This window comes from Miniopterus schreibersii (genome assembly GCF_964146895.1).
Source record: "Miniopterus schreibersii genome assembly, chromosome: 3".
Lineage (NCBI taxonomy): Eukaryota > Metazoa > Chordata > Mammalia > Chiroptera > Miniopteridae > Miniopterus > Miniopterus schreibersii.
Window position 1 is genome coordinate 82888040 of NC_138103.1, and position 27181 is coordinate 82915220.

The 27181-nt window shown below is 43.7% G+C and overlaps 1 protein-coding gene across 3 annotated transcripts in view; it reads right to left on the minus strand.

Annotated features, from left to right (window-relative positions):
• Nucleotides 1-27181, minus strand: part of CTNND2 (catenin delta 2) — a 688120-nt gene that overhangs the window by 12893 nt on the left and 648046 nt on the right. For all 3 annotated transcript variants that reach the window (XM_081131846.1, XM_081131845.1, XM_081131844.1), the window contains 2 exons: nt 23424-23508; nt 3628-3754 (listed from right to left, as the gene is read on the minus strand). In XM_081131846.1, coding sequence (XP_080987972.1) covers nt 3628-3754; nt 23424-23508 — 212 coding nt within the window. The remainder of the gene's footprint in view (nt 1-3627; nt 3755-23423; nt 23509-27181) is intronic.

Sequence of the window (27181 nt, forward strand, 5' to 3'; positions counted from 1 at the left end):
GGACCTGTTGATTTTCTTGTTCTTTGGCTCCTGCCTTTACCCATTCCCTTACCCTGTGTCACCTGGTGCTTTGTAGCTAAGGGGACACATGGCTTGAAGGCAAGTAAGTAAGGACTATATATCCTGGGGCCATCCTTATTAGAGACATCATGGTGGGAGCATGACCTACCCAAGGCGTATGGGGCAGTTTTAAGAACGAGATAGGTCTTGGTTTCTTTCTCTTTCTTCTCATTCCCTCCCACCCTCTCTTCCTCCCTTCTTTCCTTCTTTTCTTCCACCTCCCTCCCTTTTTAAAAAATTAGATGTGTTTCAGAAGAACTATTACTGATATTGAAGAATCTCTGATTAAATCTCTGATTAAATCTCAGTTTTACTTAAATACCAAGTCATCAGAAACTCCCCTAAAGGAAGGCAGAGGAGGCAACTCTCCACACAGGATAATCTTTGGGGCCAAAATAATCCAACCAGCAAAGACCAGCCTGCTGGGGTGCGCTGGGGGCAGGGTATGAGGACAGCTCCTTCTTCCCGGTGGGGTGTCCTGCTCCAGCTCTTTTGATGAATGACCCCAACAATCTTTCACCCACACCTTGCACCTTGGACCTCCCTGACTGTTGGACCTCAGGGAGCGAGCCCTGTTGGAACCTGGGGAGTGAGCCCTGCCATTCCTTTGTGTCTCTATTTCTATAACGATGGGTTGTAATGAGAGAAGTCCCCATGATTCTTTAACAAACTGGTCCCAGAACACAGATAAGGCTGAACTTGGAGGTAAGGAAGCAAACAAAGAAGTTTAGTTTTCTCGAGAGATGGGATGAACTGGGAGGAACTAAACAGCCTTGTCAATGCAGAGATGTGATGCAAGATGTAAAATAATAACTGTGTGTGCTGACAACGAGGTAGCTAGCCATGCACCCCACCCTGTGGTTGCCCTCACATTGGCCTCCATGCTCCTCAAGATGCCACTCATAGCTGGAGCTTAGTCAGTTGCCTCTAACTCAGTATGAGCTCAGCATAGTACTGTTCTGCCTCAAAGCCTCCCCCAGCTTCCTGTGCTCGGGGCAATGCTTCAGAAGCTCATCTAATCTTGAGACTCACCTGAGAACTTAGGGATTCCAGGACTCAGCCCTGGACCTTTTGAGTCTGAATTTTCAGGGGATGGGCCTAGGAATGCATATTTAACAAGCAAACTTGGCGATTATTAAGGCTAGAGAACTCTGGGAACTTTGATTTTTAGGATAAAGCCCTCTTTACTTGGTTAGTGTCCAAGCTCCTCCCCAATCAAGCTTCAGTTTACCCTGCAGCTTATTACTCACACCCTCAGTTCCAGCCCACTGGGTAAGCTTGATCCCTGAACATATCCCTATTTTCACTGTCTGAACCTTTGTATCTTCTATGTGAAAATCCCTGTTCTAGACACTGGGTGACAGAAACATGAATGCATCACACTTTCTGAACCAGAGGAGCCCTCAGTCAGGTGAGGAAATGGACGGGCAGATAAACCAGAATGAGAGGCTGGGTGTTCTAGGATGGTAAGCAAAGGGGCCTTTCCATCGCTTCTTGTCTCCCATTAAGCCCCCACCCATGTCTCAAACCTATTAAAATAAAATCGAGACTCCCTGCTCAGCTCCTGAAACTCTCTGAGGTTGCCAATCCTGGCTGCCCATCAGAATTAACTACTTGGAATACTTTAAAAATACACATGCTGAGTTCCACCCAAAGCCAGCTGGACCAGAACCTCTGGGTGTAAAGCCAATGGGAAGACAGGGAAGCAAACCATGTCTGCTCCATGTCACTCAGCCAGACTGTCCAGGTGCTGTGTGTTCCCAGAGCACCCTGCCCTGTGTCCCGCCCACCTCCTCCACCCGCTGCCCCTCTCCCCTATGCTCCAGCCTTCTTCCCGGGGACAGTCCCTTTTCTCCTCTTGCTCCTTTGCTTCTAGGTCTTTCTGCATCAAGGCTAGCCTTTTATTAGTCACTGCCAGGCAATCATGAAGAGAGGACATTTTGGAGCCTCTTGACCAAAGCTTTCAAAATTAGAATCTAATGTTGCACAGATGGTGGTGTTTATTAAACTACATCAAGTGTGTAATTATCTCCTGAGACCTCATGCACAGTGGTCTCCTGTAACCCTAGGGGATGCTCTGGGAAAAATCCTATCACACAAACAAGTGTTTATTAGGTGTCTTTGATGTGCCTCTCCTGGGAAATACCAGGTAGCACCTTAGCTAAGTGGCTGTGATGTTAACACCCTGATAGAGTGCTGCTGCTCCTCCCAGAACTTTCCAGTGTATTATATCATTTCATCATCCTAACACTGATTAGTTCTTAGTAATTGGAGCTTTTAAAAAGACACCATCCTTGTGCTTGCCAGACTCATTTCTCTTTAACTTTTTAAGGATTATGAAAATAATGCATAAAAGGCGATCTCCATGCTTCTGAGACAAGCGAAGTTCCTCCAGTCACACAGAATGGGATCCTGACTCATCTAGTGTGGGACTAAATGTTACAAGCAGTAAGACCACACTAAAAAAAATAAGCTTTCACGGGGCTGGGGGAAGGTCATGTATTTCAGTCACATATTTCCCATTCATTTCTGATTTTCTTCATCATCTTGACAGTACTGTGTGGGGCAAAGTTTTATGACAAACGTTCTCAAGGACAGAGGGGCCTCTGCTGGGGCATGCTCTTGGTCATGCCCTCTGAGTTGCAGTTCCAGAAAATATTATTTCCTCAGCGGTGAGAGGGCAGCGAAGAGCACGGAGAAACTTTCTTAAATAGAGGCCTGTGCAGGTGTGTGTGTGTGTGTGCATGAGTATGTGTATGCACATATAATTATTTATCCATCCTTCTCAGAACAAAAACCAAAATGCAGAAATCCAAAGGAAAATTTTAAAAACGTATACTTTGAGTAAAACCACAACAAGACCTATGCCACATATATACTGACCAATGTGCTTACATTTTGCCTTTAATTTCTTTCTCTAATCTTTGGCATTATATGACATGACTGCCGAAGGGCGTGAAAGTAAAGTCTCTCTACAAGTAAATAAGAGAATTTCGTTCAAAAGTTAAGCAATGAGAAGGTAACAAAATCAGAACAACATAAATGACTTAAAAGTGATGGTTGGTTGTAACAAGAATTTATCAATGATTTATCCACTGGTTTAAAGGTAATAATAAAAAGCTAATCAGATATGGAATAGTAATGAAATCCTCATTGATGGAGTCCAAATGTATGTCTTTCTAAATGAAGAGCTAGCACGTCCTCTCTACCCTACTGTGTTATTCCAATTATAATTAATAAAATGCAACCCAAACTATTTCAAGTTGGAAAAACATCCCTGGAAAACGCTGACTGCAAACACCTGGCAGTTTTCTTTATCTTTGCTCCTCACTGAATGTGGGTCTGCGACATGCATTTCATGACACGACACCTGTTAGAGATTTTTAGAAACCTGTTCGAGATTTGTTCTGAATCTGTGTAACACACAGTCCCACTGTAATAAAAAGGAAAGAGTCCTTTGATATTTCCAGCAAACGTTGGGATGGGGCTGCCTCTCCTCTCTGTGGGGTCAGCTAAGGGGCCAGGGAGGGGGGAAATCAGGCTCGGCTGGCTCCGGGTGTCTCTTACCTGAGCGGTTGTTGGGAGACACGCGCACCGGGGAGATGGAGGGCGTGCGGGAGGAAGAGTAGGGCCTTTGCCGATCCCTCTCGATGGTTGAAGATGAGGCTACAAAGTGATACTGTGACCATCCATCCTGCAAACACAGCACGCTCTTATTAAGCGGAGAAGGCAGAGTGATTCTTCACTTCCTGACATTTCCAACTTCCGAGCATTTAAATTTGTAAAACATTTCTACAGTCTGTCAGATGAGATCATGGAGCTCGGTGCCATCGTCAAGGTTAACAGAGATGAGTGTGAATTGGGACCCACCTCCTGTTCCCTCCACACAGGCTGACATGGGAGGGCCAGCTTTTAGTGCTTGCTTTCCTTCCCAAATGTGGAATAAATGGTCTCTTGACAAACTAGCTTTGGCCAGAAGCTTTTATTTAAATGAAAATACCAGCACTCAAACTCAGAATGTGGAATGGCCCTGATGCTGTCGGTTCTTGGCCTAGCTGGTTCCAACTCTTATCCGGCCCTCTCTTCAACAACCTTCCCAAAGTGTTTACACTTTTGTTCACAGCACCAGGTGCCCAGCAGCATCCTCCCTCCTGGTTTATCTCCCTTACATTGTTTTGAACTCCCTTCCCTGCCACCAATGCCCAATTGCCACCCGCTTGAGGACTTCAGCATGTATTCACTCTGAGTCTTCACGCCTTCAGCTCAGTAATCATGCCTAGACTCATATGTTCTCTGTTTCCCCCAGAAATTATATTTTTCAATTTAGAGCATATCCAAAATGCATCATACCAAATTAACCCTCCAGTAAGCCTTCTAATATCTACTTACTACATGAAAAGCATATATACTATTTTTCGTTAAAAACCCACATAAATACATTATGCATACTTGTATGAATTTAGAAAGCATAAAGAAAATAAAAATAGCCACTAATTCCCCCCATCTTCCCTGAGATGTCCTGATAGCGTGTCATGGTATTTCCTTCCAGTCTTTTTTCTGTTTTAAGTCAAGTTTATTTCTATCAGAGTAATCTGTCAAATAGCACTGGCAGTCTAACAAAGAAAAGCAGACACCTGCCCCACCCCCAATTCCTGCTTCACAGAGGCAACCATTTTCAACTTTTAGCCTTTTCTTTTTATGAAAGTATTTATACATTTAAGGGACCCAGTGGGATATACTTTAAGACTATATGTAGTGGCTCAGAAAATTGTTTGTCAGAAGTGTGGCCACTTTGGTCATGAATAAGTAATAATATCGCATAGGTCATTAAAGGTGAGCAGGGTACTTTACGATATGAAAGAATATTGGCTAATACCTGATCTCTTCGAAGACTGAAGGACACAACTAGATATAGATGCAACACAACCCTAGGCTTGGTATTATTGGCGAAATATCAGTGGATTACTGAGCACTGCTGTCCTGTGCAGGTTTTTGGAGCTGTGTTTTGCTCAGCAGTTCAGATTTCATGATGCTTAGATTGCTATGGGACCACATAAGTACTTACATCTCTGGAAATGTCAAGAATGTGGAAGTAATAATAAAACTATATATGAAGGAAGGCACTCTTCTAAGGACACAACCCAAAAGCTTTCAAATCCTTCATAAGACCCAATTCTGAGAATGCTAACGCATGACAGTAATGTGATCTTGCTGGTAGCTTGTCTATGGGGGATGGGATTGACAGATACCAGAGGACGAGGAGTGTGTTAGAGGCACTGAGGATGCCATCCCTGAGGCACAGCCCCCTGCACATGGCCAGCGATGGTGTGCATGTGGGCACAGAAGCTCTGAATGGAGCTGGGAGAGGAGGAGCTTAGGGAACAGGGCAGAGCGGTAACCCAACCAAGGCTCTTGATTAGAGCAGTTTCCTGAGCCGCAGCTTAGGAGCCCCTGGAGGCCCAAGAAGAGGAGCTCTGGTTCCTTCCCCATCTGCATCTTCCTCTCACTCACAGATGCAGAGTGAAAGGTGCGACGCAATGACCGAAACAAAGAGCTCTAACATGGCTACATTCAGCAATGCCTACAAGGGACCTTACGGTTCTGATCGCGACGGTGGTACCTACTTCCAAATGTCCTGGAAAACAGTGTAACATGGATGCTCAAGGCCAGGGTGAAGATCAATTAACACCCCTTTTAGTTATGCGGAATAATCAGTTATGTTGAGGATAAATGTCTTGCCCTTCCACATCTTTTTATTGCATGAAATTTTTCATCATTCAATTGAAAAACATGTTTTGCTTTCTAAAGAAGAAAAAGTTATTGCTAAGCTGACACTTCCTTTACCCAAATAGCCATGGAATGCTTGTTACCTAGACAGCTTGCAATCAATTTATTATTCATTTACTTCCCATGGTCACTCAGAAAGGCTTAAAAGTGGTTCACATAAACACATACTACTTGGACATGCAGCTTTTAAATCATTATTTTTCTCTCTGATTACTACTTTTTCTTCTTGAAGTCTTAACTCATTGTAACCAGAGGCGTTTTCCTGAGTTCTACTTTACTGGGTGCTTACCCGTAGTTCCCTTTTGCATCAACCCTTTGGGTTCTAGGGGTTAGATTAAAAACAGCGCAGGGAAGAGAAACAGAATGAAGAATAGCCAAAGTGATCAGGGAAGGGCCGTTAGTCCTTAACATGGACGGTAAGAACTCTTTCAATGTCTACAGGTCACTTCCAGTAGAATGACCCAGAAGTTGTGCCCTTCAGCTCAACACCCCACCAAGCTGTCAAAATGTGATATGATATCTGCGCCTCAGATTGGTTTTTATTTTTAATGCATTAAACTTAAAACTTGAGGTTGTTAAATTGTTCCAAGTATACTGAAATAGAAATCCAAAAGAAAAGGGCAGTTCAAAGTCATTGAACTCTAAATCGCCACAAGGAATAATCTGATTTTCTTTATCTTACCCTTTTACTGTCCTTCTGCCAGTTCAGCTTCTGTGCTAAAGCGCCTGACGTGTTCCTTTATGACTCTGTACCATTCCCCAAAGCTACCAGCATCCACACTGTACGTTCAATGGTCCAGAATGCTGAGAATGAAGTAATGTTCTTCACAGCCTCACGGCCATTGGTCTTCATGGTATGTCTACGCGGTGGTCGCTCTTAGTTCTTATGGATCTTCCCCTTGAGTATTTTGAAGTGTCCCTAAATTTATAACAGTCTCCATTTTATATTTTTGACCATTCTGTAATCAGCTTTAAGAAAACTGTTACTGGAGAGACTTCCACTAATAGACTGCAGATGGAATGACTAAGGAAGTGGTTTTCAGACTGGTTTATGTGAGGTGTGGATAACATGTACTCACCCCATAGCTTCTTATTCTGGAAATTGTGTACGAGTTTCAATTAAGATCAGCACATGCATTAGTTAGGTTTGTGTGCAAAGGATGAGCTAGAGCTGTTTGTCAAGGCTCAAAACTGTTCGCCTTGGGTCTCTGTCAATAGAGAGGTGAAATGAGCAAGCTATCAGGAGTCAGCTCTTCTCTCCAGTATATGCTAGTCTCATAATTACTGGTAAGCTCTTGTCAGTTGCTTTTCCATAGATAAAGGTCAACATGACTTAGTCAGCTTGGGGAGTTTTAAAAATAGTAATGTCTTGGCCACCGGCCCTGAGATTCTGTTTAAACTGTTCTGAGTCGGGCCTGGCCACTGGTGTTTTTCAAAGCCCCCGGGTGATGTTAATGAACAGCATGGCTGGAACCGCTGGCTTGGCATTTCTACGCAGAGGCAGCAGTGACTAATAGGGATATAGAATACATTTTTAAAGTGCTAACTCCTAGGAGGCCCTACAGTCACCGACTTCATTTGGGGATGTCAGATAAGGCATTCTTAAGGTTGACTTTCACCGGAACAAAATTAGGCCCCAACCTCAGGGCAGAGAGGGGCCACACACACACTGAGCCCCAATCACACCCGATTAACTGCTACTCACTGGCTATGTGATTCAATTTCACATGTCTATACCTCAGATCAGTCAGCTCCACGGCCTGGCACAGCACCTTCCCTTTTTATACCAGTCCGATCTAACTTCTGCCCAGTTTTGTGCTAGGGAAACAGGAGGCAGGCACTACAGGTTCATTAAACCACTATTGCTAAATGAGTTATGCCCCAGAGCTTTGGAGGAGCTTTGAGCGATGGTATTTAGCATTATTTCCCCCCCCCTGCTGCAAACAAATGCTATGACATCACAGTACAGAAACGTTGCAATCCTGTCCAGCTCCCCAGCTGGAGGCAGTGCTGCGGCCTTGTTGAATTCTGGAGCCCTGGGTCCTAGCATAGACCCTGCGATGCAGAGGTGCCTAATATATGCTAGCAGGATCCAGTGATTCCAGATGACTATGTTAATTACTGTAAAATGAAATGCTGACCAATGTCATGGGCTTTACTGCTAGCCTCTAAGTTCTTACACTTTATTATTCTATAACAAATGAAGGTTATCAGAGCTTTATGATCTTTAAAAAATTTTAGCTTAGAGCAATCTCATCAGTGTCATTTTCTGGTTGGCATATTCGTTTTTATGGCACACTTACAGCTACGCTGAAGGCAGTGTTAGTTTAGGTAAAATGGTACCAAAAAAAAAAAAAAAAAAAAGGCCCATGGCTGCCTGCTCCATTTAAAATGAATTTTTCTTAGCTGCCCATGTTTCAGTGTGAGGTATGTAAAATTGCCTCCCCTTTAACCAATCTTGTAAACAATTCTGAAGCATCATTATACCTGGGCACATCTGCTTCAGGACTGCAGCTGATTCCTTTCACAGCTCTCAGAGCACGACTTTGCCAGCCACCCCTGCCTCACCTCTACTGTTCCCTGCATCCTGCAGTTCAGAAAATCATGCACCTGTCCACAGCGAACACAGAGATCTCCCCAAGCACAAACCTAAGGAGGGGAGCCAGGAAAAAAGGAGAGCACGTCGATGTCTTACTAGATGTGCTCCAGTGTTTTTTAGGGTTGGGCACTGGAGCACATACCTACTTCTGGAATGTGCCCACCAGACGGAAGGGGCTGGTTTCTGCAAGGGAACGTTACTGGGCAGGGAACAGTGGTGACTGGAGCAGGGGACAGTGCATGCCGGCAGGTGTGGAGAGTATTTAGGGGTGAATGACACTGAGAAGGTGGGAGTGTTCACAGACTTCCTCCTCCCTGACTGCCCAGAACATCCTGTGAGCCAGCTGAGCTCTGGAGTGCACCTCTCCTCCACCAAATGTAGAATCAGAGCTGGGATGAGGGGCACTGCCAGCTGGGAAGGAAGGAAAGAAGAGGAGCTGTTCCATTTGGAGAGAAAAGGTGACAAGGAATTGTAAACATCTCGAGGGCTGTTTGGAGGATCTGGTGATTAGGGAGAAAGAAAGGGGGTTAAATACCAAATCCTCATTAATGGGCTTCAGGAAATGAGATGAATAGGACATGGACTTTCACATTGCTTCTATTGTGACCTCTGACCTCTGGAAGAAGGCCTATTTTAGAGAACAGTCAACAGGTGAGTGGAGGGGGACAGTGCGAGTGAATGTCACAGCTCTGACAGGGATGTTCCCACTTACAGATCTGGTTCCAGAGCATGTTTTGTAAGTTTCATCTTCTAAACTTCAAATTTAGATTTAACAAATCTTTTCTAATGATAAGTGGCATTTGTGACTTAGACAAAAACTTTAATAAATAATTAACCATGAAAATGGAGACTAGTGGAAACTGGGCATATCAGTCAGAACTCAAAGTATGTACTAACATGCTGTTAGTGCATGGTCACTGGCGTTTTTTCTCCCTTTTAAAAACAGCTCTGGAAATTCTGCATCTGATAAGATTTGTCTGGTCTCTGAACAAGGATCTCTCAGTAGGTATACAGAGGCTATTTGGCTCTGAAGTAACAAACACAAGTTTTTTGCTTTAGCTGTTCTTGAGAGCTCGCAGCCATAAAGCTTGTCAATTCTACTTTGCTTTGAGTGACTTGAGATGTAAAGCAAGTGTGGTGAAAACCCTTTGGGCCTTTAGCCACCCTCGTTCATCTACTCATTCAGCTTAGGACACTTACAGCTTGTTATCTGCATTCACTAACAGCAGTTCTTCATCAAGGACCTATCTTTCAAATGACAGTCAAGGCACGAATTGTTGCCATGCACTGAAAATGGTACCCAGCTAAGATGTTACTATTCACTCATGAGAAATTTGATTGCTCAAAACTATACCAGTTTTCCAGTCATTTTTAAATGGAATAAACCTATTAATATAATCACGTGAAGCAGAGAAAGAAAAGATTGCAAATTAGTGGTAGCTATACATACATCCTCATTTCAATAAAAGGTATTTTGTGAATGAAAAGGAACTCTGCAATACATGTGACAAGGTCAGGGGCCAAAAGTATCCTCGCAGGGTGATTTATTTATTTATTTTTAAAAATATGTTTTTATTGATTTCAGAGAGAGAAAGGGAGAGGGAGAGAGTAGAAACATCAATGATGAGAGAGTCATTGATCGGCTGCTTCCTGCCCGCCCCCTACAGGGGATCAAGCTGCAACCCAGGAATGTGCCCTGAGTGGGAATCGAACCTTGATCTCTAGATCATAGGTCAATGCTCAACCACTAAGTCATGCCAGCCAGCTTCATGGGGTGATTTAATCATAAATTCCTAACTGAGCATTTCATGATAGGTAGTCATGCCTTAGGCCTACAACTTTCCTGGTAAAAGGTCAATCTTTGCCTTAAGCAAGCCTTGTCCATTGTTCTTATGTATCTGGGTTAACGCACCTTTGAAATGCCAGAATAATTCTCTTTTTCAGAACCCCTCAAAGGAATAATCACCCTCAAGGGATCTTGCTTTCTCTGTCTCCTAAATTTATCACTAATGGATTTCATGTAATCTTCCCTATGTTCCCTCTGATTCTAAATGTATAAAAAGAACCAAGAGACTGCCATTCTCTTGAGCATTTACTCAGTCTGTTGAGATCTTGTTCCTGGGCATGTCCTTAGTTTGGCTCAAATAAACTCTTATACAATTTTCTATAGGTTTGGATGTTCTTACTTCAAAAATATAGAGAAAAAGGACCTAAAATATTCATAGTCTGTGTGGTTGAAGGCCCAGCCAGGTTTTACATGTAAATGAAATCTCAGTTCCTCTTCATGTAATGAAACAAGCTTCCATCTATTTTTAAGGCAAACTGTTTGTTAAAGGTCATTAAAACTAATTCCATCAACAATTCCAAAAGCTATTAGAGTTAAACATTTAAACTATATTGTAAGGGCCAAAAGGGAGTATCTGCAGTTTGTTGCAGAAATAAATACCACCTTGATTACATAACAGTTGCTTTCACTAGTTTGTTTTGGCTTTGGTGTTCTTAATAAGATTTAATTAAATTGGTTTAGATACTTAAAGTTACAGTATATATAAGGATAAGAATCTTCAGCAGTACCATATTTTGAAAGCAAATACCGAGTAAATCCACTTCATAAATTCAATTTACTGCATTGGCCTAATTCTAAAGAACCAATATCAAGAGGAAGATTTGACAAGTTGTAAAGTTATATAATTTGGTTGAAGAAAGTGTAACATTGTTAACTATTAGTAGTTAACTGGTACCAAGGCAATGCAGAAAACCCACTCAAAAAATTGAAATAAGACCAGATTAGTCCTCTCTTTTCCTGGCATCACTTTTGAGGTCTTAAAACAAAGATCTGTCGTGAACGGTCTTTATCAATGACCTTTGTGTTCCAAGCAGGGTTGCAAAGTTAAATTCAGGGTAAAACTGAGCAAAGTCCAGTTTTCAGGTTTGCTGATCCAAATGTCTGGCTTCTGGTCTAAAAGTCATTTCGACATTTGAAAAGCCAGGTATTTTACCTAGATAAGCAACAGCACTCAATAAGTTCAAGTCTTACCCTGGGTCCTAACATCAAGGTCTCCACATTCCACCCCATTTTAAATGCTTCAGACCATGGGAATGGAAGCAGAGTCAGTGAATCACCCTCTGCGAAGCTTAAACTCTGGGGTAGCTACACCATTGCATTTATTTAATAAGCATTAATAAGTAGCTCATACTATGCTAGACACAAAGGCAAGAACAGGGAAAGGGGTAGGCATGGCTCCTGAGCAGGAGATTGACATTTAAAAATGATCACATCACATTTGTAGTGAGAGCCATGAAGGAAAAGTACAGGCTATTATGAGCAATTTTTACTAGCCCTAGAGTTGGAGAGAGTCAGGCAGGTTTCCTTGAGGAAGTGACAGTTATACTGAGATGGAAGCAGCCAGGGTTGGTGGGAGAGAGGGAAAGCATTTATTTCTGGCTGAGGAATCAATCTGTGCCCATGTGGTGCAATGACTCTGAGGCTGGCACAGCATTATGCCTCCAAGGAAGAACAAGGAAGATCTGGGAGGCCAGTGCTGCTGAGGCAAACTGATTGTAAGAGAACTGGAAGCTACTGAAGAGTTTTAATCAGGGGACTGACAAGGTTAGATCCAAATTTATAAGTGTATCCTGAATGCTTAAAGGAAAATAGATTGAAGATGGTAAAGTGGATTCCCAGCTGATATGTATTTTATTTCATATTTTTGATGCTACATATTGTACTAGTCACAAATCTGTCATCTGGCTCTCAGTGGAGAGCATGGGCACTGTGAGGTCCTCAGTTTCATCACGGGGACTGCTGACAGCCTGCCACGGGCACCATGCTATGACAGGGCAAGGAGCAACATGAAGCAGCACTGAGCTGTCTCCACATCCTGTGCCGTCCCCACTTCTTCCCTTGGGTTCTATCAATGTTCCTGGTATTGCTGGAGCTACAAAAAGGAGTCTGGAAACTTACAGTCCTTCCTCTTTTCCCACTGGGCTGGCCCTTCTCACAGGACTGGAATAGTTTTCAAAATTGAAGCCAACTGGTAATTATTGTAGAAGCATTTCAATTCATGGAAGCACTGTGGGCTCTCAAGAAAGTGGCTCTTATAGAAAATGGGCAGAGATATCAGAAGGAGAACTGGTGTTGGTGTGTACACCACATGGATGTGTGGGTGCAAACATCTCGGTAGCCTTTCCATTCATTTCTCCACTTTGTAATGGAAACTCTGCTTTTCAGTTGTGCCCATTTCTCAGCCTCCCTTGCAGGGAGATTTGGCTGTGCCACTAAGGTCTGGAAGTATTTCCAAAGGCCTGCTCCTAAAAAGCAGAAGCATGTCCTTCCCTGGCCCTTTCCATTCCGAATTCCTGGGATGTGGACAGACTGAGGGCTCCTGTAGAGAATGCAGGTGAGGGCAACACTCTGGAAGTGGAAGCACTGAGCGAGGGCCCAAGACCCTGGGCTGGGTGGTGCGATAACAGACTGGGACCCCTGTACTCAGACTCTGATGTGAGAGGGTGTGGTCGGCTGAATAATGGCCTCCCGAAGATGTCCTTGTCCTAATCCCCAGAACCTGTGACTATGCTACCTTCATGGCAAAAGGGACTTTGCAGATGTGATTAAGTTAGAGATTTTGAAAGGGGGAGATTATTGTGAATTATCTAACTGGGTCCAATGTAACCACAAGAGCTCTTTTAAGAGAGATGTGGAGGGTCTCAGGGAAGGTGAGGTGACCATGGAAGCAGAGAGAGAGACTGAAAGATCCTAGGCTGCTGGCTTAGGTGATGGAGGGAGAGGCCACTGACCAAAGAGAGTGGCAGCTTCTAGAAGCTGAACAAGGCAAGGAAATGGATTCTCTGGTGAGCTTCCAGAGGGAGCATGTCCATGCCAACACTTTTTTAGCCCAGTGAAACCCATTCTGGACTTTTGATTTGTAGAACTGTGAGGTCATGAATGTGTTTTTTAAGCCACTAAGTTTGTCATAATTGATTCATGCAGCAAGAGGAAACTAATGCAGAGAGCAGTACATTTCTAACTTTTTAAAAGCCGTGTTTATTTTGGGTTTACCAGACATAATTAGTTAGAACTGTGGACACCTTGCAGATGATTAAATTACATGCCACAGGGTGTTCATGTGCTTTCCCCCCATGGTCTCCATTTTGGCAGAGGAATGAGGCAGAGAATAAAAGATGCCCCATTGTCCCACTCCGCTAAATAGAGCCCTAGGCCACCCCTTCACAGCTGCGAAGGTGTAGGACAAAACAGAGTTCTGGAGCATTCCCCACCCTCCCCCACCGGAGCCCAGTTAGTGAACTACTTGCTCAGCTTGCCCACGGGCTCTCTAGAGTCTGGGGCTGCAGTTGCAGGGACTGGTATCTTCAGTGACTTGAGCAGGGTGATACATAGACTCAGTGCCAGGTACAGACTGATCATGGAGCTCAGGAAGCTTAAGTTTTAGGTCTGTCCACCACATCAGCCCCTTCTGAGGCCTGTACTGAATTTTATATTCCTAAAGTGTACTCTTCTTAAACAGGGCTTTCAAAATGACCTAAGCTGCGGGGCACAAAATCTGTATCCACTCTGGGCTATGCAGAATGGAGGAACAGAAGCCTGAGGCTGCTGGAGAGTTCAGGGCGGTTAGCCGGTGGAGGTCAAGTCCTGCCAGGGGTCCTCAGTCAGGGGCTGGTACCACTGACAAACACACCACTGCCCCACAAGAGGAGCTAGAGCCTGGGCATCACCCATTGGCAGAGTGGACCAACGCCAGGCTACAACCCCACTGGTCAGGTTCCCCTCCCCTCCCCTCTCCTCTCTTCCCCCTTCCCTGGTACAGCCTGGTGGGTGGGGGGGCATTGGGACACAGGAAGGGACAGCTTATGAGAGGGGGAAGAGATGGAGATGGAAAGAGAAGAAACTGACCAGGCCCTTTCCGTCCAAGCAAATTAAGACTCTCATAGACATAACATCATCCCATCTACTGGGATCCACTGAGAAAGGAGGGCCAGGTTTGAGTTAAATAACGTTGGCAGTAAATTGACATTAAACAGAGGGAGTTTTCTAGTTCCCGATCTAATGCCTTTCCCCTGCCTTTCATCTCTGGGGTATTTCTGTAGGTTTTGATTTAAAATGTCATGGGTAAAGCCTCAGGAAGGAGTAAAGCACAGAGGAAACGTTTAGTTTGGGCACTGCTCAGCAGGACTCCCCTGACTTGGGGATCTGTCCCACCAACAGCTATAACTTAGTCACTTCTTGTTTAGCAGCTGCCATGGGCATCGATTTCCACTTTTCCACAATTGATTTTTGCTTCTGTTCCCATTTGTGCCTGTTTTTGGACAGATTTCACATGATGAGTGTCTGAGAATTGTCTTAGAGAGGTCAGGGAACCTCATGAAGGAAGACCTCATTTGTCAATACAACATCCGAGAGCAAATGCCTAGAATTGTGGAGGAGACAGTATCATGGCTGAGTTAACCTCCTCCTTTCCCTTTCTCCCCCAACTTGACATCAAGTGGTTTAAAAAAGAAAGAACTTGAGAAGCTAAAATTGTAAGTCTTGATGACACTAGACTTGGGGTTGTTTTGGAATCTGGCCAGAAGGTCTTCCGTCCTTCCAGTCATTTCTTTGTGAAGAATTTTCTGGCAGAGCAGAAAGGTTAATAAATCCCCGATAAGTAATTTCCTCGATAAAATGACAGTTCTACATTAAGTAGTTCCATTTATTTCTACAGAGGATTCACTGCTTTTCTATCATCTCAGATACTGCAAAGTAAAATCTATTAATTCTCAAAATGGTAACATGCTAATGAGAATATTAAAGTATTTCCCGCTCCTCTCACTGTAAGACTTAAAGATCAAAATTTAAAATTTTGACTGTGTTGTGCTTTTATTTTTCTTGACAGTATTTCAAAATATCTTCCCAGCTCTTACTGGAATCCCGTTTTGATGATGAAATGTCCAGCAGATGAGGGTGATGAAGGGCTGTTAAGCATGAGCCCAGGACTCCAGTTTGCAGAAAGCAGGACTGTGGGCTCATCACCGGCCAGTGGCCAGTGTCCTGAAAGCAGTGAAGGACAACTCGAGGGCTATGTCCACTCCCCCACTATGGCTTGGACATTCGAGGACATCTGCTGGCATCCCTCACCTATCCATGATTACTTATTGATCTCTTGTTTTTTGTGAGTGCTGTGGTGGCCGAAGCCAACGCCATGACTCCAGCGGCAGTAAGCAACGAGCCCTGAGTGAGGCAGGCCGTGAAGGGCACGGCTCCTCTCCTGTCCTGGCTCAGTATTTACTGGCAGAATGGCACGTGCGGCCTGAGAGTCTGTTTCCCGACAACAAAAGGAAGGACGTTTAAAGATTAGTTTTCTGTTTGTTTCTCTCATCCACATAGCAGTAGGGAATGCAGGCTCTGTGTCTGGAGAAACGTGACCTTAGCAGTTTCAGGCACAAGCAGCCTGGCATTCTCTAGGACACCAGCTCACTGTGGCAAGGCACTGCTATTGCACTCAGCGGGTGGCAGGGCGCGTGCACTACAGGAACACAGCTGAGAAACTCGGGCCACGAATACCGGGGTGGGAAATAAGTCTGGCTCCTGGCCCTGCTGACTATCAACAAGAGTTGGGCTCTGGCATTTGGTCTGTCTTTGGTTTGATCCCTGCCTCTATGAACTAAGGATTTTAATGACTCAGAGAGGCTGAACAGATGTTCTCTCTGAAGCCTTTGAAATACTTAGAGCAAAGTAATGAGGCTCAGTATCATAGCTAAACACTGGAAGGGTCGTCTCCTCCCACCTGACAGCAGGGACTGCCCTGTCCATTTCCACGGCAACTTCGTAGGGTCTGTCTTAAGGGCTCGGCATGTTTTCTTGTCAAGGGACTGAAAGGACAGAGGTGGCGTCCCCTCAGTTCCCATGGCCTTCTTTCAGTGCCCATGCCCAGAGGCATTTTCATCACAGTGCCCTAGGCTTCCTCTACTTCTTCCTCTCCATCGCTGGACGTGCCTGTGCCTCAGAGGACACGGCAGGTTCAATGTACCTGGAACTCCATGATTTCCCGGAGATCAATTGCCCTGGGAATTGCTATAGATCAGCTGCCATGATCCCGTAGCATCACAGGGATGGTTCATTGTGGCTTTCCTAGGAACCCTCCAAGGTTGCCTGGAGTTTGCAGGGGGCTTTGCTGGGCAGGTGGAAATTGGGGAGTAATGAGGAGCTGCTGTGTTGACCTGGTGTGTTCACTCCAGGAATCTAGAAATGAGTCCCACACAAAACTAATGCCATGGGAGCTGACAGGGGAATCTTCTGCTGGCAGCTTGGCCTGGGGGCCAACCACAACCAGGCAGGAACTGATCACTAGCCCAAAAAACATTCAGGCATGCTAGCTGTAATCCTTTAATAAGAATTTATTATGTCCCAACTTGAGAGAAAACATGAAGATCTTGTTTGCATTATTAATGATTAAACATTAACATAGTACTGTTTTACTATAATTGAAGAAAGATTTTGATCCAAAGCCTAAAAACTATGTGTTATATCTTGTTTGATTCTGAGTGCAACTGATAAACAAACTAACATTTTAAGTGACTGCTAAATAAATAACACTTGGAAGCAAAATGTGCCACGTGAATTTTAAAACCAAGGCTTGTTACTGAGTTTGTATTCAGGAAGCTCCATGAAATTGGTCTTGAACCTAATGTGTCATGAAGAGCAATAAAACAGTGGTCAGTATTGTCTGGGGAGTGGATAAAGTTTGATTTTCCTTGTCGTTAAGCTGAGGTTACAATGAAAGCCTTCACTGACACTGGTGGCCAAAAGCAGAATTTAGGACTTTGGGAATCAGGGAAATCAAAGCAGTTCAAGTAAAATGAGAACTGCAATTTAAAAAAAAGTTAAAAACCATCTACTTTATGTTTGCCAAAGATATAGAGATGATTTATTTCACTTATTTCTTTACTTCATTTGTATTTTCTACCAAAGAGTAATGCAGCCTCTTTCAAGCAGCATTTGTATATTTTAGGACATACATTTATGCTGCCCCTTCATTCAGAATTCTATTCATTAGGAGTTGATATTAATTGCACTCAAGTTGGAGGCAAGTCTCACTGCAATGTCTATGATGAAATGACTTCTAATGTAAGTTCCTAATGGAAATCCTCCCACAATTAATATTTGAACCAAGAACGAAAGTGGTTTTCTATAAAAGTACAAATAAATCTTATCTAGATATTAAATATTATAGCACTTAATGCTGCAACACTTCCAGCAGTAGGCTCCAGCTATTCATGATGCTTAAAAGTCATTCTTTAAAAGTTTGAATTAAAATTTTTTATTCATTCAAATTAATTTGCCCTATAATTATTTCAGACTAGTAAGAAATGACCTTAATGCAGATTTGAGGAAGAGGTCAGGGAGATGTTTTTCAGGGAAGGTGATATAAAAAATGTGGAGGAAATGAGGAAGGTTTAGATGGGCAAGTAGGGTAGAGAACGGAGTACAGCCTTGTGGAAAGTGGAGGGGGTGGTGAGCTGAGAACACTGAAGTCAGGTGCACCGGGGGGCCAGGGCATAGGAGAGCAGGCACGGGCTAGGGAGCTGGGCTGAGGCTGTTCCCGAAAGGTCTCATGTGCTAAGGTGTGTTAAGATGTTTGGACTCTGTCCTGAGGGCAGTGGGAGCCACTGAAAGGCATGGCTCTGAGGACTAATTTAATCAGGCAGAGTTCCAGAGAAAACATAAGACCCGGGATGCAGCTACTGTGGGTGAAAATGAAATATGGAACAATTATTGGCATGGCTTTGTCTCGGGAAAACATGGCATGCTGTTTACGGGGCTGGAACTCACATCGACATATCCCAATCCCAGACTTCTCCACGGTCCTCAAGCCAACATTAGTCTGCAGCATACCTGACCTGCCGTATTGTCCACAAATTCAGCACTAAAATAAAATAAAACCATTCAAACCACTTCTAAAACCAAAGTAGCTCTCATCATCATTAATAGCCTTCCTATAAAACCTAATTTGTTTTACCTAAACCCCACTGTGCAAGATCCTTCCTTCTGGGACTGTTTACAATGCAAATACCCTTGGCAGGCACAGCTGCTGGAGAGATGACTGTGGGAGAGGACACTGGATAAGGCATCTAGGGGCTGGGAGGAGAAAGGTTGAGGAACCGAGGGAAAGAGAGCTGTGAAAATGTAGGTGGCAGTGAATGATGATAATGATGGTGAAGACAAAATGAACTTCTTGGACCCACATGTCCAGCTGCCTGTGGACAGGATGGCAGGGAGCGTCTGTCAGCCAAACAGCATGAACAAATGCTTTAGAACTGACAGCAGTGATCTCACCGGTATGTGCCTCTCCAGTTTACAGAGCTCTTTGATGACGGCTGTCGCACTGGGGACAGTGATCTGGGGAAGCTGCTGTTATGCTGTTTACTTCGTGGATGAGAAACTCAAGGGACTGGGATTGGACTGATGGAGAGATGCCTGCAGTCTCCATGAAAGGATGTGAAGGTTCCATGAAACAAGGGTTCAGGAAAGTTCTGGACTCTGGTATACAAACATCTAGGGCTCTGCAGTCATGACCAGCAGTCTGGAGAAAGCATTCTGCCAGGTATGAGAACTGCCATAGACCATTTTAAGAGGTTATTTAGTCATCTGGAGACTGTCAGGAAGGGCTGCTCACCAGGTTTGGAACACTGGAGACAGAACAAGCCCAGCACATCTCCGAGCCCTGACCAAGAGGCCTGGTGAATCGGAGGTCTCCTCGCTGCCTCTCGGGGAGAGGGCCACAGGGCTGCCCAAAGTCAATTCTGCACTGATGGCAAAGAGGCTCAAGAAAATGTGCCCAAGCTCACCCTGCCTGTCAGTGGCAGGCTGTGCCTTTAATCTCTGGCCATTTGGCTCCAGTGCCGTGCTCTTTGTACTTCACCAAGTAGTAAAATAAGCCTCTCGGGCGCTAATTCGCTCCCTAGCTTCGCTGGCAGTTGGGATCTCAGCACCAGGGAAGCAAAATCTCACTCTCTTTCTTCTGCTTCAAATACACTTGGAGGGGCAGATACATTTTGGGCGCTACACTGCAGAAGGCATGCTGACCAACCTGCATGCACGTGGGGAAAAGTGACAGCGATGGTAAAGGCCACAGCAACGCTGGTGTATTAGAACTGAACATGTCTGGCCTGGGAAGGGACGAGCTCATGGGGACAGGTGGCTAGTGTCGAAAACGGGAAGGCTTTTAGAGGGGAGAGACATTTGACTTTTGCTGAACGGTGCTGGAGGGCAGACGTTGCAGATACAGAGTTTTGCTTAACACAAGTTAGAGGTGCCGCATAACCACAGCCACCCTAAATGGAATAATATGCCTCGTTAGATAGTAATTGCAGCTGACAGTAAAGGTATTTGAACAAAACGAAATGACTCCTTGAGAAGATACTGCCTTTCTTCCTCTGGTACAATAACTACCTTCCTCCTGCCACAACGGTCTGGCCTAGCTGCCCCTTTGCCCTTCGATGGCTCCCTCACAGCAGGGTGGCACAGTATGGCTGAGTTCTTGGTCCTGGGATGAGAGCAGGAGTTTGACGACGTTTGTATCACTTGCTTAAGAGGACATCACTTCTCCTCCATTCCTATGGGCTGGAACGAGGGGGGGAAGGGCTAGGGAGCTTTGCCCACGCAGGCAAGGACAGCGCCCTGGTGCCAGGCAAAGCAACAGGACGGATCCCAGGACCACATGTTGGTCCGGGCCACCTGCCTAACCAGGTACCATGAGATGGAAAGAGATACCTGTGCAGCTTGAGCTTCTGAACTTTTGAGTCTGTCTGCTAGAATGCTTGTGTTTAGACCGATACAACTATTCCTTAGAGATGTACAGGTTATTAAGGTATTACGTAAGGATTTGTAAGCCATGTTTCCATAATTTTATAATTCTATGTCCACCACCCCCAGATTCATCTGCTTTTTTCCAAAACCAGCTGTCCCAACAGTCCCCACCATATTCAAACATAAACACTCCATTATGTCAGTGACCCTGATCTTTATAAAAGTACCAAGGTTCAAAAAGGTCAAGGACTTTTCACTTCCTGAGTCTCTTTTATCCCCATATCAAGTCTGCTCCTAGGGCTTATATTTTCCTTTAGAAAACATCTTCTGCAATGATACAGGTGATAAAGGCATTTGAAAGTTCTATTTGCGGTTATCTAAATGTGAGGACTGGCTTATTTATTTAGTTTTTAAAGTGATGCATTATTTAGACTGCATGTGATAACATTCTTCTGAACTTGCTTTCCTTCGGGGAGGAACCAGAAGTCCAGGCCTCCCTGAAGTTGAAGGTCTGGCTCAAAGAAATCGAACATAATTTTGTATTGGTCAACACACCCACATTCTGATGCATCAAATGTATCTTTAAGTAAAATAAAGGAGTTGAGCTAATAAAATGAGATGCTAGCCTCCTTGCCTGGGTTCTAGGAAGAAATAAGCCAATGACAGATGGGCCTTTAATTCTGCCCCACAGATCTGCCATTTTTATTTCAAATTTCATCTCTTTACTCACGTTTTTCCTCTTACACATAATGCCCTTACCTCTTTTCTCCTAATTTACTCAAACTCCGTGAGTTTTTCAAGATTTTGCTCGATGATTTTCCCACCCTTAATTCATCCCTTAAAATCTCTGGTATATAATTCCAAACCAAATAAAGTTGCCAATAGTTGTTCCATATTTCATTTGTACCCACAGTAGATGCATCCCAGGTCTTAGGTTTTCTCTGGAACTCTGCCTGTTCTAAGCCTGTATTAGGTGTTTAATAAATAGATCTGAAGCACAGATAATTAAAAGATATGGGTCATTTTTTTCAATGATATGAAAACTGTCAATGAAGAACAAAAGGGAAATCCATTCCCCCACCGATTAAACACAATTCACGAGGATGAATGAATTTGGCTTCCTCGTGAATGGACTTTTCCAAAAGAAACATTTTGAATTTTGTACTTTGCTATTAGCAGCACTTATGATACTGAGCACAGAGGTCCTCATTTCATTTCACCACTGCGTAATCTGAAAATTATTACCATCAGCTCGTTCTCAATCCTTTCTAATCATGGGTCAATTAAAAACATCGCCAACAGTTTCTCCAGCTCCTGCTTCTCAAATCTCCTCACATGAAACACATTTTAAACCATCTTTGACTTTTAAGTTTTAGCTCCATTAAATTCCTGTCAACGCATTCTGGTTTTTTTTCATGGAAACAGAAAGACAATGATACTTTTTGAGCCCTACCGCCGACAAAGACAAACACTAGGAGGGAAAACTCATACTACTCAACAACAAAGAACTTGCAGAGTCTCCCGAAGCATTTTCCCTCCAGTGCACATAGGAGAAGGAGCATTTCAGCCAAGTATCGGATGTAAAGGGGAGTGTATTTGAGGCACTAATAATTCACAGAGCTTCTGGAACCACTGATTTAGAATGACTGGCTCCTTTCTGATTTATGGCAAGTTTTTCACGTCCCGCTGCCTGTTTGGCTGAAGGGTCCTGCCCTGCGAGAGAATTCAGGCGGCTGCTGGGGGAGGCCGTGAAGGACCCTAATAGGGGTGCCGGGATGTGAATTTCGGGTAAAACAAAATGGAACCCACACCATTGAGAGGAAGGGCTTATCCTAAGATGCAGAATACGTAGGAGAGGGTATAATTAATCTAGAATGCTCCTCTCATGCTGGATTTTGCAATCTCTGTTTCAACTTAAATATACTTTCTTTTAGGGACTAAGAAAATCTTGAAAGAGAAATACATACTTCATAAACTTGAAGTGCAAAGTATCAACAGTTAAGGGAGATAGGAAGGCCTTAAGAAGATTTAGAAATAGACTATCAGTTAGTAGAACCAGTTATTAAATATTTACATTTTCCCGTTGGCTTAGAAAAAGACCAATTTTCTCTCTGGCACAATGATGGGTTTTGCTTCCCCTGATGTAGCTTCTTGCTGCTGCCGGTCACCCCCAGCCTAGGCCTGGCGGGCTGGGGAGGAAGGCAGAGGCCTGGGCTCCCTCTCCTCCTCCAGGCAGGCAGCCGGGGGGCCGCAAGGAGGCACCTCGGGCAGTTGCTGGTGGAAGCCCATGCTTCTCCTCCAGCCCTGTTTATGCGTTCCGAATCCCCACTCCTGTTTATTAACTCACATCTATCACGCGGTCACCAATCATTCAAACTACCCATGTTTGCTGGTCTGGTAACAACTAAACAACAACTTCTGGGAACCGCTGTTGAAGAATTCTCCCCTCCTAACCGAAAAAGAGAAGTTATGCAGACCTTATTAGCAGTACTTGGAAGTGAGGTATCGAATCCCAGTTTCTAGATGTGACATTTTTGTCTTCAGGCTTTATTTTTAAACCATTTGGGGGAGGAAGACTCCTTTGCAATGTATGCTAAAAACTCCTGCCTGCCTTGAGCGAGGGCACTGAACGCCCAGCCTCATCATGCTCTGTGGCCGGCCGTTGGCAGGACTGGCAGCCCCTTCACTCCTTGCAGGAACCCGGTGAGGGTCGGGCCGGGAACACGGGCCAGGCTGCGGGGCCTTCCCCTCAGTGTTCCTGGACTTCCTGAGTTGCTTTTTCTATTTCTTTCTGTCTCCTCTCTGCAATTACTTGATGCTTGTTGGTTCTTTTTTTTCTTTGCAAAAATCCCTGAGTTCATTAATTTTTAGTTGATCAAAAAATATGGAAGCTCAGAAAAACAAGCTTATTTTCTTTCCTATAAGAAGATGTAGGGTGAGGCCCTATGAGTGCGGGTCTGTCCAACCCGAAAGTGCATGGCTCTCAGTGTATGCTCAGGGGACACTGAGTGACTATTTCTCCTGCGTCATCATCAATTCTCCTGTTTCACTTACTCAGACTGTTGGACAAGTGCCCCCTACATCTAGGATGCATCTTGTTGGGACCCAATAGTGTGTCTTTGGGCTGAGGGCCTGTGTATCGCTCGTGAGCCGGGGCGGTAAAGCAAACCTTACCTTTTTGTAGAGACTCCTCAGGTCTCGGTACTGCCACATGCTGTTTAGGACCTGAGATGCGGCCTTGACCACTTTTGGAGAATGTCTGGTAAAGAAAAGACAGGACAGGCGTGATGGTGAGTGGGCTCCAACCTGTCGGCCAGTGGCGAGAATAAACCTCCTGGCTTCCTGGCTGCTCCGCTCAGCCTGCGGAGCTCAAGGGAGAGGTCACCGGTCCCCAACCCCATTCTCATCCACACACCCGAGGGACACAGACAGGAGCAATCACAATGTGGCAGAGAACGTTCAAAATGCAAACAGAAGGGTCAGGGTGCAAGGCTAGCATCTGACTGCAGAAGAGAACAGAAGAGAGAGCGGCGAGGAAGGGCCAGGCCCAGGGGTGTTCAGGGCAGCGCCGTGCAACCCGCGCAGTGAGAGGGACAGTGGCGCTCAGTGTCACTGGGACAGCGTCGCCAGCGTTGGCTCCACACGCCTGCGGGCTGCAGGGCCTTGCTCTCCGCCTGCTGCTGATGCCCAGACAAGAGCCTGGCATCTGCCACACACGCTCTCACAGGTGCCCGGAGGAAGAGAGAAGCATCTATAAGGAAAACCCTTCATGCAGTTAACGTTCCACCCTCTGGGCCATAGTGAGAAAGTCAAGTCACATCAGCCTTTTGACTAGTGGTTCTGACCATTATTTTGAGTCATGGCTTTGAAAAGCCTGTGAAGCTATGACTAAATATTTTACCTTTTGGTTCAGTGCCAGTCTGCATCACAAAACAGATACTAGATCAATAAATCTGTGTTGACATAATTCTATGAAATTCTTGGACTTCACTTATACTAGAGGTGAGGGGAAACTACTAGTTGCCTTTGGACTCTTCATTCTACCAGGCTGGTTCCACAACCAGCTGCCCAAGTCTAGCATCTGCCATGGACCCTGTGCCCATGTCAGGAGCTGGCACACTTTTTCTATAAAGGGTGCTCTAATAAATATTTTTTGCTTTGGGGGCCATTGGTCTTGGTCACAGCTCCTCAACTCTGCCATTGTAGCATGAGAGGAGTCATAAATAATACATAAACAAATGACGTGGCTGTGTTCCAATCAAGTGCAATTTGCAAAGGCAGATGGTGGGCGGGATCTGGCCCATGGGCCATAGGTTGCCAACCCTGGTCTATCTGGATGGTGACTCCTGGAGCTGCACAGGATATAACCATTCCTGAGGACTCCAGTGGGAAGACCTGAAGCTGGTCCATGATGTAATGGTCCACACATACCCTGAGAGAAAAGATCCGAATCAAGAACAAAAATGCCTTTGAAATAAAACGGCCTTTGGAATAGAAAGTGAGCAGATAAGGTTAGATGGGATCAGTTCGAGGTTGGAATTGAGAAGCAGAGTAAATGGATGCTGCGAGGACAAGCATTTTGTAATGAAATTATGGGATGATAATACATGGTCAATTAAATGTGTGCTATTTCCCTGGATCTTCACTTTTGTAATTTAGACCAACTAAGGTTAAGGTTTCTTCAGCCATTTATTTTCTGGTAACAGTAACAATCACTCTTACTATTATTATAACTGAGCTGGAATTCAGCCTGTGTTAGGAAATCTATTAGTTATATCACATGCTTTTAAAAGAAAAAAAATATAGAGTTTTTATAAATTTCAAATTATTTTTCTCTATGAGAGATGAATTATATTCAAGTAACAGATGTATTTTCTTTTTACTAAAATAGATGCCTGCTAAATGATTTCATGATTTATGCCAGTACCATACTCTAAATGTAATATTAAATCCCTTTGACTTAAAGGCAGGGAATTTTAGATCTTTTTGTGGATACAAATATAGGTACATTTTAATCTTACACAATCAATGCTGAACAAAGATAAAATGCTGTGTTTTGCAGTGTTTTATCATTGTTAGCTAGATATTTATCCACTACAATAATCCAACTCTAGAGAAACATATATTAATATTCAGGTAGTGATAATGTAGTTGAAACATATGTATTACCTATGCAAAAATTCCTCTGACAATTTTTTGTTTCTACTTCTTGCTTCGTTACAAAATAGAGACTGTGAATGTGTAATGATAGCAGGTTTTAACCTCTCAATTAAAATGCCAATACAAGCTCAGTGTTATAATAACATGCGAAGGTCAAAGAAACATTGCTTTCTTTTAGCCTTTAACTTTAATCCATCCACTGAACTGGCACCATAGCAACTTCTACTTGAAGAACTATAACTATTGACTGAAGGACTTGAACAATTGAGTGTTTTTAATGTGACAAGTGATTATAACCTCAGCCACGATACACACTTCCTTACTGACAAGTAACAGTTGAGACTGTTAATGGCTTTTCCGTCTTATGACAAAATACAGTGGCACATTCAACACTATTTCCTACATAACTGTTAAAATTAGAAAAAAACAAATGTACTTTTAAAAGAGATGGATGTGACAGAATGTCCATAATGGGTGTTTAAAGTGATGTGAACAGAATAATACAGGTTATCAAGACTTCAAAATGGCAAGTGTACAACTCCTGTAAGAGTCATTAACAATTACGCAGCCTGATCTTCACCGGAGTTGTGAAATGAGGGGTGGCTGAAGATTTCAGTGGGTTCAATTGATCGTGGGTGTTCAACACAACCATTCCAGCAGCAGGAACCCAGACCACTGCTTCCAGTGGTTGTGTTAACAAGACATGGTGTGTTGTGCAGTTCAGACAGATTGTGATTGGCACCTTGACCGTGTGACTCATTAATATCACCCACGTTTAAGCCTGTAAATATTTAGAAATAAAACTTATAGATATGTAAAATGGAGAACCATAGCTAGGCCCGTATTTTACCTGTGTTTTCCCATGCTATCTCAAATTTAAAAATCAGGTTTGAATCAAGTTTATTTCTATAAATGCTTTTTAAAGGACAACTTAAGGAGGACAGATTTGTAAGCATTTTATTGATTAGCTAGAGTTAATTGATATTCCTCCGCTTTCCAATGATAAAATCACCCCCGAGTTCAACAATTTTATTTTCAATAAAGAATTTCTATCTTATTAAAACGTGTCTAGAAGGCCATGGGGAGGTCTCACTGACTGTTGTCATGATAGAGTTGAATGATGAACAGTAAGTTTAGTGCTAAGATTCAGAGAAACTTTTCTGGATTCATTTTAAGAGCAGTGAGAGGTAATAACCAAATATAGGTGCGGATCAGGATATCTGAAGCTATAGAAACCTGTTTTGATCCCCAAATTAGTCACTATATAAAAAAGAGGTAAATTCCATGAAAGAATGGATGAAACTGACTATAACCTGGAAAATGCTTGACTCAACTCAGTTCAACATTTCTTATTAACACATAAATCCAGACTGTTAACACTGAAAAAGAAAGATAAAGGAACACTGAGATGCAAGAAGTGAAATTCCATAAAGAAATTTCTTTCCATTAAAGAACATTTATGAGATCATCTGTAGTGAAAGCAACTTCCCATTAACAATGAAGACCTAATAGGGCCATTTTCTGGATTGGCAATGTGGATACACACTATTTCATAAATGGTTTCCTCAAAAGATTTTTAAAATTAGATTCACCAAATAATTTTCTTTAACCATGGGACTGATAAAAGCATCTTGTCACAAAACCATGTGGCTTCCTGCCTATGTAGAATAGCATTTTATTGTAAGTACGATATCATAAGGTATAATTCAAGCCAACTATCTACACTGCACAATTATTACCCGAGTCTAATGGGGCTTCTCTATTTGATGTGG